The following is a 12169-nucleotide window of genomic DNA, read 5'->3' on the forward strand; positions in this document are numbered from 1 at the left end:
AATCAATCTCTACTTGACACTGTTAGGGCTTCAGGGAATTACAGTGTCCAGTTCTGCATGCCAGGTGAGATATGGATTAGTTGAGGAGGTTCTAGAAAAGGTTTTTGTGGTTACTTGGAGGGTAGATAAAGTGCCTACAAATGAAGATTTAGCAAATTGGTTTGGGGTTTTTGTTTGTTTATTTGGGGTTTTTGCGTTTTGAGGTTTTTTTAGTCTAGAGAACTGGAATATGCAGACTATAAATCAGAAAAATCTGCCAATTTATAAAGGACAAATATATAAAGGACAAATAAAGCCTGGGCAGGCTGGTCAGCCTCTCTTTATATGAGTTCAGAAGAGCACGTTGGAAAAACATCTGCTAGGAACAGCATAGCTGTAGTTGATCCTGCTTTGGGGAAAGAAATGACATTGATGAATGCTTGAAGTGTCTTCTAACCCAGTTTTCTATGAATACCTAGAGAAGAATAGTCCCTGGTGTGGATAGTCTTAATTTAACTTGTATTACAATAATTTTCCTCTTTTTTGTTTTGTTTTGTTTTTATTCCCTCTTTAGCTGCAGTCAATTATTCAGAAAGTTATTACCTATATCTATGACTTCTCTTTGCTTTTTTCAGTGGTAAGTGATACTTTGTTTAATAAAGTTTTAAGAACCATTTAGCACTGTTTCTGTAAGAGAATTTACCTGACTTGGTAACTGCTGCTTACTACTTAAATATTCATTATTCTAACTCCAATTTTCTACATTTTTTTCCTTAGGCTGTTAGATTCTCTCTGTTTGTTACTATGGCATAAGTGACAATCAGTGGAAGATAAAATACCATTTATTTGTTTGTGTTTGTGTAATTGCTGATAGTTGTTTTTATGTTATGATATATGCTTAACACGCTCTATTATAGGGCTTAGTTTTGGCATTGAAACAAAGTGAAACTTAGGTCAGGGATTGTGTATGAGATAGAGAAAGAGGAACAAAGAGTGTCAAAGTGCTGAAACCAGTTGAAGAGTGGTATTCAAGAGTGACCCTGTGGATTTGGAATCAAGTCTTGTTCATGAATTGCTCAGATAATTCTGAAAAGCTTACCCTTTCTATATTCTTGATGTGATACAGAAACAAAGTATTTCAGTATCTTAACAATCTAAAGCCTTAAATTGGAAGGGCATTTGACTATCTTGGGCCTTCATAAGTTGTCCTGGGTACGTGGAGAGTGGTTGCTGGCGCATGGCCTGTTTTAATTGTTTTTAATAGCCTTCCTTTTGTTCCCATAGATGTCTGAATTTGTCATGATCTTAAGCTGTTTCAAGCATCTGATTGCTTTTAAAAAATTTGTAACATCTGATTCAAACTGTTCTGTGGTTTGTATTTTGTTCTGGATCTCTGCAATCAGTAAATTGATACATCTTTCAGTCAGCACTGCTTTTCCATTTGTTCCACTCTTTCATCCTTCAAGATGAATTGCTATCTTCAAAAAAGATCAAAATAATTTGAACTGAAACAGCTATGATTATAAAACTTACCCAAAATATTTACTGTTTCAGTGTGTTGTTTGTAAAATACCTATTTTTACTTGTGTTTGTATTTGTACTTTCAGGAGAAATTCTTGCCATTTCTGGATATGTTCCAGAAGGAAAGTGTGAGAGTGGAGGTTTGCAAATGCATTATGGAATCTTTTATTAAGTAAGTGGAGAATATTGAGATTAAATGCACTCTGGAGGGCCTGGGGAATGTGTTGAAAGATTGCTAGGGAAGGTGAGTCAGTATATAGTCCACTTAGCTTGTGAAGATGTTCCAGGCTGTGGGGAAAAGAAAACGAAAATGGGTCCATTTTGTTAATCTGTTGATTGACTGTTTAACTGTTCACAAAGAAAGCTGAAATTGAAGTACTAATGTTGATGCTGACTTGCTGTGGATTAACACAATCATTTTTCTCGGACCCTTTTAAAATTTACATTGCCTTAGTCAGTTTATGAAATTTATTTCATGTTCCAGCTGATGTGACAGCACAGAACTGTTACTTTGCTATAATGGAGGAAGAGAGACAGTCTCTTGTTACAAGCGCCATTATGTAGAAAAATGGGTATTTTCACAGTTGAAAATGAACTTGGAAGATGAGGCTTCATCTTCAAATACTGTACAAGTCAAACAGCCCTTTTCTTTTCAAATAAATAACAGGTTCCTTAAAACATATTTTACTTTTTCACCTTCCCTTCAGGTGTTTATATACACTGCTAATTCCCTCAAAGTCTTCTCTTCTCTAGGCTAAACAGCCTTTGCTCATGAGACATGCTGCAGCCCCTTAATCATCTTAGTGGTGCTCTGCTGCACGTGTGCCTCTGTACCTCAACATGACATACATCCTGCCAGCCTGCCCATCAGTAGCTGAGAAACTTTATTACTTCTGGATTAATCTAGGATTTCTTTGTTTTGATGTTCCTAGATTGCCTCAGTGTATCCCATGTCTAGCTTTTTGTGTCCCTTAAGGAATCAGATTCTGTAGCTTGGCAGTAAAGCTTCACGTATTAAGATAATATTTCCTGACTGGCATTTGTTGGAATTGTACATCTATAACCACATGATCTTAGGAGTTCCGTTGGTTAGAAAATGAACGTAAAACTTCTGTAGTGTCCTACAATGGTGGTGATTTGAATTATGCATTAAATTGGTGTTATTCTAGTAACTGTTTTTCATTTAGGCAGAGCAGGATTATTCATTGCTTTTCCTAAAACATTTTTATAGGCATCAGCAGGAATCTACAAAGGATCCAGTTATACTCAATGCTCTTCTGCATATCTGCAAGACGATGCATGATTCTGTGAAGTAAGATTAACTTTGCTCATACTAATAACTATCCTTATTGCAAAGTTTGGCTGCTTGGTGTACAGTTTCACATTTCTGAGGCTGTTTGTTTCATGGTGGATTAAGACATGAATCCAATTAGCAGTGAGGGAAGAGCTGTGCAGTGAAGTTGCAGCATGTACCATTTGCTCTTTAATTACTGCTTTATTTTGAATACTGAAGCAGAATGTTAAAAGGAAGGTAGCAGGTTTTGCAGTTCTCTAGTGAAGCAGAGACACTAAGGAATCCAATCTTTTAAAAATATTTCTGGGAGTGAAACCAACGTAATCTTTGAGTTATAGTGAATAATAAGCTATTTTTGAGATTTAAGTGAATATGTAGCTATTAAAGCACAAATTGCCATACTCAGTTATACCTTTTCTTGGGCCACTTTTTTCAGCCATTACAAAGGGGTGTGAAATCTGTAAAAGGACACCTGCCAGATCTCTAGGAACTTGAGTAGGGGAAGCTAGAACAGAGGAGAAGCTCTTTGAACATTCAGTGTCTTTCCCCTAAATACTTCTCTTTTCACCTTGACTTCAAGTGCTGAGGTTGCTGGGGATTCTGGGTACCCTGTTGCACCCACACTGTTTGAATAGCAATTGTACAATGTGGAAAACAGTTGTGGTTTGTAGGTAACTTGAAAAATCACAGGGAAAACTCTGTCTGAAAATAGAGCCAGAATCACAGTGCTGCAAATTTTAGATCTTAAAAGCAAAAACCTAATTTTTTTCTTCAGGTTTGGTTTAAGTAGAATTGTAAGGGCAGTTTCTTTTGCACTCTGAGCCCAGAGTCTCTTAGCATGGCAGATGCTGTAAAGGAACTTGTAATTTTCTCAGCCTTGATATGCCATGAATGCAAGATTTAATGCCAATAAAGAAGTCCAATTTGGCATGTAATTCCAATTTATACCGGCTAGAGTGCTTTATTTGGGGTTAGAGCACCTTATTTGGCTGTATGTTGCACTAAAGGCAACTTCAACCTTTAAATAGAACAATATGTTGAAGGTGAAACAGCTTATTAAAAAAAACTAAGCAGTTTATTGCAACCCATATTTGGTGCTTCCTTTGACATTTTGCCAAAATATTTTGATAGTTTACTGGGATCCTTAAAATCCCCTAAACCAGCAGTTCATTAGCTGGGATAAGCCGGTGTACATCATTAGCTTGGTTCTGTTGTGTCATCTCTTAGTGGCAAATCACCATAAATTCTAACTAACTTAAAGTAACTCCTGCATCTACTTTTACATCCTGGTTCAGGAAACTTCCGAGCCATTGTGTAGGGCTTGCTGACCCCCATAACAGCTGTTGGAGTATAACAGCCTGTAGACTGGTGGGGGTCTGATTCAGAGTGGAACTGGAAACCTGTAACTGACCCAGAGATCTCATTACAAGTCTTCTGAGCCTTTCAGAGCCCATCAGTTGGCTCTTTTGATTGGCAGTGCACTAATGAGCTAATCATGCTGAGATTTTCTTTCCTCCTTTACTGAATTTGTATAATAAAACTATTGTTCTCTTCCCATCTGGTGTCTGAGCTAGAAAATTGGTAACTGATATACTAAAGGTCAAAGCTGGAGCCAAGTAGATAATAGTAAAAGGATTAAATTGTATTAGTTAATTGTAATTTAACTTTTTGTTCATCCATTTTCAGCAGAACAGGTTTAACTTACTGGATTTTCATGTGATGCAAATGTGTTTCAAATCAGATTTGAACTGTTGCTGTAGAATAGGTGTCTGTGATAATCTTGAAAAGAAACTGGTTTTGCATATGATTTTAATTCAGTTCTTACTAAAACATCAAAAAGGCAGAACTGTAACAACATGATGTCAATGATTTTTCTAATTATGTGGCAGGGTTAGTTAAAAACAAACAAAAATCCAAACAAAAACCCACGCGAAACAATAAACTAATGTTTCTAAAATAAGCACATTAACTGTTACGTATACTATTTAAAGTGTATTTTAAAAGCCTTTCCCCTTAAATAGGATAACTTTCTTCTGAGAATAGATTTAGTAATTTCTTTAGGTTTTTATAATCAGTTCCTGCTCAAGTGCTCACGTTGTAACACAAGACTGAAGCCGTTTGCTTGCTGCAGAAAAGACCATTAGCTTAGCTTCTTTCTCATTCCAAAACTGAGTTTCTGTAAAATCTAAAGACACTCTTAGTTTTACATTTATTTTCTTTAATTTGGAATTTAGTTTGGTGCATGGTTGACTTAGTGATACTCATATTAAAATTAGTTTTATTGCTTTATAACTAAACTTATGAGCTTAGTGGACTTAGTGTGAAAGAAATATTTTATATAAGCATAACATTATATAAAATATTATGTGTCATTTAAACCTTTACAGAGAGTAAGGTAAGAAATATGCTAAAATATGCCATATAAATTTTCTCTTACAGTGCACTAACACTTGAGGATGAGAAAAGAATGTTAGCAGCTTTGATAAATGGGTTCATAAAAATGGTGAGTGACAATTGTGTGCAACTGTTGGGGTTGTACCTTATAGCTCGGATTTGCCTGCGATCCCCATGAGAAACAGGTGCCTGTTTCACTGAATCAGAGGCTGTGTGTCTGACTTGCTTAAGACCATTGAAAAGCCCAACTGGTGAATTTTATGAAGTAAGTATGTGTGTGTTGAAATAAATGGCGTACAGTGTTGAAGCTGACATGGTGCACTATGAGATTTTAAATTGCACGTTTCTTTAATCATATTTTCTGCTAGTTTTTTGGGAACATGGGAAGTGTTTGAAAGTTAAACAGCAGTTAAAGTCTTGCCTATTATAGCTGATTTATGTGAATGAAGTTCCACTACCCAGCTCTAAATGGAGCCAATATCAGCTTTAAAAAACGCACACAAAAAAGACTTGTAATTTCTTATCTCTGGTTATCTTAATTTACAAATAAGATGATTTGTATAATCAAATTAGGAGTCCCACAAAACTCCGACTGGTTTATCTTGAAATTAATTTTTAACCCTTCTGTCCCTGTTATCCCAATAAAATCTTTTGTTCTTGTGTGTTGTGTTTGAGATGTCAGGTTGTTTTAGGGAGATGTTCTCAAGCTTTTTTTATTGTCTAACCAGGTACTCTCAACACTTCGCTTTTCTTTCACATAGTCAGAGCTGACAGGCTTTGTCTCTACTTGTCGTCATTGTTCTTCGTTACAGTGCTATGAATTTATCTCTAGATGGTTGCTTTCTCTTCAGCTATAATAATTTGCTATTTAATATGTTCTAATATAATTCTGCTTTATTAAGCTTTATGTACGGTATAATATTGTATAATTTCCTTTAGGAGGATTTCCCACATTGAATAATATTTGATGTGGCTTTACAGTTTTGGTTTAGGGGGAAATAAAATCCCATACCGGCAAAATGACTAGTTATAAATTTTAAAGCAGCGCACATTAAGATGTGGAGGGGGAAGGTGTTGTAACAGTCATTCTTAGTCAGGCTTTTGTATGGAAAGCACTATGTTTTTAGAGAAGTTTTCTTGAGACTAGGACTCAAGAATCAGCAGTTGCACGAATAAAGGCAAAGGCAGTTGCCAGTAATGCAAGAAGCAATCCTTTGTTTTCTGGTGCAGTTCCTTTGATCTTTCACTGTATGGATTAAATGTCATTTTCATTTTAATTCTGAAAAGATCTTCTTTTGCATGTGGCTTGAGAAATAATAAATAATGCAACCTTTACTTCTATTAGGAAAAAAAATCCATTTGAATCCATAAATGTAGACTGCCTGGAGACTGGTTCTCTTGCTGGGCTTTTAACTGACAGCTGAGGCACTCTAGCTGACAGCACTTGGGTTTTTAAAATCTAGAGGCTTGGAATTAGGGTGTCCTTACACAAGGGTTGTTTTTTGACTTGTCTCCTGCCAGCATGCAAGCTTGCAGGCTTTTGCCATGCTTTGTAAGCATATATTTATTAACCAAACTCGAGGAAACCCCACTTTTCTAACTGGTATAGCTGGTTAGGAAAATGCTAATTTCTCTCGGCGGCCCTATATCAGCTAGAAATGACAGGAATCTGAATACAGATTCGCTGACCTGTTTCTATTTTTCTGTTGTATGGGGTTTTGTTTTGTTTTGCTTTTTAAGTATGAACTATACCAAGTGTTTGTCCCTGTTCTGTGAAGAATTGAGAGTTCTGCTAGTTTTGAAAGCACTTCACAAATCTAGAATTTAAATTTTGTTTTCTTGATAAATACTTGATTTGTGAAGAAGGAGATCATGTGGAGCATGGACAAAAAAACCCTCAGCAAAACCTTCACGTTTCCCTGAAGGTTAGGTATTGGAAATCAGACAGTTAAAAGGACACAGATTGTATTTTATTGTTAATGGTGGGGGTTTTTCTTACCCCAATATATGGGGATTTTGACTTTTGAATATCTGTGGTTTGTCTGCATGCATCTTTTTATTTCTTAAAGTTAATGGCCTACAATGGTAAAAACTATGAGGTTTTTTCTTTTATAGGTTTCATTTGGCCGTGACTTTGAACAACAGCTGAGTTTCTATGTTGAAGCCAGGTCAATGTTTTGCAATCTGGAGCCTGTTTTAGTCCAGTTGATTCATGTAAGCTTCAGTTTATCTGCATTATCTTAACAAGTGGGGATATATTTGCCATTCTCCCATTCCCTGTCCAGATTATTAGCCTATGTCAGAGTAAGTCTGAAGTCTTTTCATCAGGTGTTTTTAAAGTAGGCTTTGATCTTGTCTCTCATTTTATCACGCTAAACTCTCTGAAGTTCTTGCTTGACAGGCATGCATGGTATCATTGCAACAAAGAAAACTGGCTATCTTGCTACAGATTTCATGTCTTACAAAGTAAACGGCACTTTTGTGCAGTCAGAATTTCGGTTCTATCTTCTATAATCCTCCATCTAGGAGAGATTAGTCTGTGTCTGGCTGCAGATACAGGCAGACTCCTGCTGTGATGAGGAAGGTTAATCTCTTTTCTGTATTCAGTCACATGTCAGGTGAGCATTAGCTGCATCTAATTCCTTTGGAACATTGTATCTTCTCTTAAATCCTTTTATTGTTTTGTGGTTGGGTTTGAGGTTTTTTTTAATAAACTAGAAATCATGGTTTTTCCACCAGGGAGGAGGTGATGACAGCATTATGGCTGGGAAGCAAGGGAGAATCTAAAACCTGAATAAATCAACAAGTCTCCCTTCACAAACCTTCAGAATCATATTTGCCTTAAGGCATGATCACTAAAATTCTCTAAAAACTAAAGATTACAGTGAGGGCACAAAGTATCAGGGTCCCTTTTGACAGTTTCTGTTCTCTAAATGCATGCAGTAAAACATGCAGTTTGCTACTTGCTGCTGACCTAATAAATCTCTGCATTTTTCTTTAATGATTTGCTTTTGTTTTTTATGTATAGTCCGTGAACCAGCTAGCGATGGAAACAAGAAAGGTGATGAAGGGAAATCATTCCAGAAAGACTGCTGCATTTGTCAGGGTAGGTCTGACTCTAACAAACTTTGAGCCTGCCGCCTTAGCAGATAATACTATCTGCTGCCACCTAAGTTTGTAGTTTTTGCAAAACCAGTGTGTTAGTATGTTTTACACTGCTTGTGGTCTTGTCTTCTCTTGTTACCATTGATCTTTACTCTCTAAAGCCAAGTGCTGCTGTTTAAGTAAAAAAAAGCCCAGAGCATCTAATAGCAGCTTTGTGTTAAAAAGAACAGCAAGACTGACTCCCTCTCTAAAGGAAGGTTCATTGGAGAGGTGTTCCTGTGAATTCTAGAAAGCTCAGCTTTTCTAATTATTTTGAAATAAAATACTTAATTTCTATGTAACTCAGTTGTAGTGAGAATGGGAGATAGGGAGAAAAGAATATATTTAAACTTCTGCCTCATAATAGCAATGTCGATATGCTGAAATCAGTATTTGAATTTCAAATAAAGTGCTTCAAATAAAGGCAGCTTTAGTGCCTCTGAATCTATACAGATATGGTCAAATGAGCTTTGAACCATGCACAAGCTATGCAAGCTGCTTGTGTTCCACTCTTCTTGCCTGAAATGTAGCAACTAAGATGTCTTCATCTACATGTGCAGGGGAGGTGTTTACATATGCTGCCATTAATGAATGGATTTTTGTTCGTGGTACCTGTGCACGATGTCCTGGACCAAGGATAGGTAGGGTGGCATGGGCCAACTTCTGTACGCCTGCGAGCTACTTGCTCGACCTATGTGTTTGGGCTGTTCCAGTAGGTCTACAGCTGCAGCGTGCTGTGCTGGATCTGCTTCTTCCCAAACACACACAGTGCACCTGACGGATTATCCCTGAGGACCAGTAGTCTGCTTTCCTAGTTAGATTTTGGTCTTGAGCTGCAAGCTGATTACCTGAAGAGAGGAGAAGTCTGAGCTGGAGTCATAGAGCAAGCTTTGAGCAAATCTACTTATAATAACAATAATTAATTTTGTTAGAAATATTGTTGTACTTAAGTATAACAATAAATATTGTTATTGAAATAATGAGAAATTTGAAGTTGCTGGTTTTGGACTTCATGTAATGTTTTCTTTTTATTGAAAGTCTTTCCCAAAACCAATTTACAGGTTTTGATTCCTAATGGTGTATAGAGTCAGTAATGATTGCTGTAACTCTGAGATAGGAATATTCTTCAGTTTCCTTTTTTTATTTGCTTTAGGCTTGTGTTGCCTTCTGCTTCATTACAATTCCATCTCTGAGTGGTATCTTCACACGCCTTAATCTGTATCTACACTCTGGACAGGTCGCTCTGGCAAATCAGTGCCTTTCACAAGGTAAGGCATGAATTTGTCTATTTAGAAGTTCTCTTACTGCAGAAATATTTCTAGCTGTGAATAATAACTTGGTTGCAATCATAAGTCATATAAGAATATTTATGGTGTAATTAAAATACAGCCCTGTTTCAAGCACTGTTACAGTGAAAACTTGTCACATAAAGCAATTCTTCAATTCTAACACATCCTGTGATCTAAACAACCAAGACAGCTAAGTCTGTTGACATAGTCATGGCTATGAGGTAGGTTGTCCTAAATTACTTAGAAATTATGGAAGGCCTGGTATGTTTTATTTTCCTCTTGCATAATTATGCAAACACTCTAATCACAAATTACATGCTTTATTATAACTGTGGGAAAAGGAACTGGTTCATCTGTGCAGTAGTTCACAAGCTGACAAAATCTTGCAAGAAGCTGGAAAAGAATTAAAACTTAGGTCACTGATACTAGAAACTCGCTACCAAAGCACGTGTGTGAAAAATGTTTAGCTAAGAAACATGCCACTGCATCAGAGTGAAGCAGTGGAGTAATACCAGATAATATGAAGGATGAAAAATGTATTTTCTGGTTTTGATCTGAATTATTCATTGAACCAGGGCCTGAGTACAGTTTGTAACCATCCTTTAGCTCAGTCTTAAGTAATTGGAAATTCTAGCAAAAAGTGATTTGGGGAAACAACTGAAGCTACTCTGGCACCAGAATGAACATTAAATCTGCATCACCATTTGATATCGTCTTATTCCTTTTCGTATCACAAATGGAACTTATTACCCATTCTGAAAGTCTTCTCAACCTATTCTGAAAGTCTTCTCATACTTTTTAACTGTTTGCAGTATTTTTCCTTTTTTAAGAGAAGTCATTCTACTTTATTTTGCAATTTTAATACTGACTTTAAATGTCTGCTTTTCAATGGTAAATGCTTTTCCTTTACATGTTTTCAGTGGAGCTGTGAGTAATAAATTGAATTACTTTGCAACATCTTTTGTTGTGGCTATTAATTCTTTGTTTTAGCTGCCTGCTTCTTCACAAGAGCTTGTTTTCCAAGCCCTGCATTTACCAGTAAGTTCCAGCTGCACAAACAAGCTGACTTAGGATGCTGATAAAGACTTTTTAGTACAGGGTCACTGTTGTGTTTCTTTGTTTTGAATCTGACACTGCCCATATAGCAAAGCAGAGGGATTTAGAATAAAGCTGTCTGTTTTGTCCAAGTATGTTGTGCGAATAAAAGATCTGCAAAGTCTGTTGTTGTACAATTAGTACTGTGCAGTTGCTTTGTAGATAACAGAGTTTACCAAAAATGGACTCGCTTTTTCTTCCTATGGTGTTTGTTTAATTGACCAGCTTACTTTATCATCTGTATCAATTTTTGTTATTGTTGCTCTCTTGCAGTGCATCTCTAGTTGGAAGCAAATCCAAAGCAGTTTTTCTGTAATGTTCAGTCTTTGAGGTCTATGTCTTGCCCAAGTTGGGACCAACTCTGTGATTTAATAATCTTTCAATTTATAAGCTGCCTTTCCAACATTTTTGTCATCCAGGTCTTCTCTGAGTGAGACTCCTGGGCTCTAACAATTGTCCACATTTTTCAGTGTGAGAGTATGACATGTGAACACAGCACACTCACTAAACAATGAGTAGGATCCCCATTCTGAAATCTTGTAAGGTAACAGGTATATGCAAAGTATTGTGAACTCAATCTCTAAAATACATATCTGTTAGCACAGTCTAGAGAGAGGAGCATTTGGTCCATCTCAGTTTCTGTTGAAATGAAGCATATGCAAAACTCTGGTGTTCAGTAGCTCACTTTGTTTACCAAGGTTTTATTGTTATACACTTTTCTGCTTCCTTAGAAAAGCTGTTTTGGGTATAATTTGTATTCAGAGACATGTCACTTGCATGAGTAATTTAGCATGTGTTAACCAGTTAGGAAACAGTGACACCAGTCTTGGGACATTTTTTGTGAATTGTTTTTGCATATTCTGATGTATTGTAGTCAGATAACATGTCCTTGAAAGTCACTTTTAACACAGTTTAATCTGTAATGCATTTCTTCTGTTTAAGAAGTACTGATTAATTCATAAGAGCAAATTTAAATCCAGTCAGTTAACTGAGTTAACTCATGCCAATTAGACACTGATCTACAAGAACTAATGCAGCATGAAGTTTTAAGAGTGTGCAATTAATGATAGCATTAGGCTATGAAGTGAAACTGTGCCTTGTATATAACCTTTATTTTATGCTGATTGGAATTAGTTTAATCAGTTTAGAATTGGGAAGAGAAATAAAACTGAAAGGTAATGTACCTGATCTGATAGCTCAGTCAGCAGTGGGGCATGCGTGTGTGTGTGTGTCTACATGTGCATGCAATTCCCCTTTAAAGATTCCAGCTGTTGTTTTCTTGGATTTTTTTTTTTAATTTAAGTTCCTACAGGAAGTCTGGCTATTTTGGTGAGTTGAGTTTTCACTTAAACATATAACAAAATCGAATTTCACAGGATAGACTTCTCTTGGTAATGGGTAATAGGAAGATTTCTGTGAATCGCCAATGTATCTAACTTGAAAAAGGAGTAAT

The 12169-nt window shown here is 36.4% G+C and overlaps 1 protein-coding gene across 3 annotated transcripts in view; it reads left to right on the plus strand.

The window, feature by feature from the left end:
• VPS35L (VPS35 endosomal protein sorting factor like) overlaps nt 1–12169 on the plus strand; it is a 55204-nt gene that overhangs the window by 23746 nt on the left and 19289 nt on the right. For 2 of the 3 annotated variants that reach the window (XM_030482630.1, XM_030482632.1), the window contains 7 exons: nt 554–616; nt 1587–1672; nt 2732–2812; nt 5234–5297; nt 7304–7402; nt 8217–8294; nt 9486–9600. In XM_030482630.1, coding sequence (XP_030338490.1) covers nt 554–616; nt 1587–1672; nt 2732–2812; nt 5234–5297; nt 7304–7402; nt 8217–8294; nt 9486–9600 — 586 coding nt within the window. The remainder of the gene's footprint in view (nt 1–553; nt 617–1586; nt 1673–2731; nt 2813–5233; nt 5298–7303; nt 7403–8216; nt 8295–9485; nt 9601–12169) is intronic. The other variant, XM_030482631.1, reaches the window with a different exon arrangement.

The sequence above is a fragment of the Strigops habroptila genome, chromosome 4 (assembly GCF_004027225.2).
Source record: "Strigops habroptila isolate Jane chromosome 4, bStrHab1.2.pri, whole genome shotgun sequence".
Classification (NCBI taxonomy): domain Eukaryota; kingdom Metazoa; phylum Chordata; class Aves; order Psittaciformes; family Psittacidae; genus Strigops; species Strigops habroptila.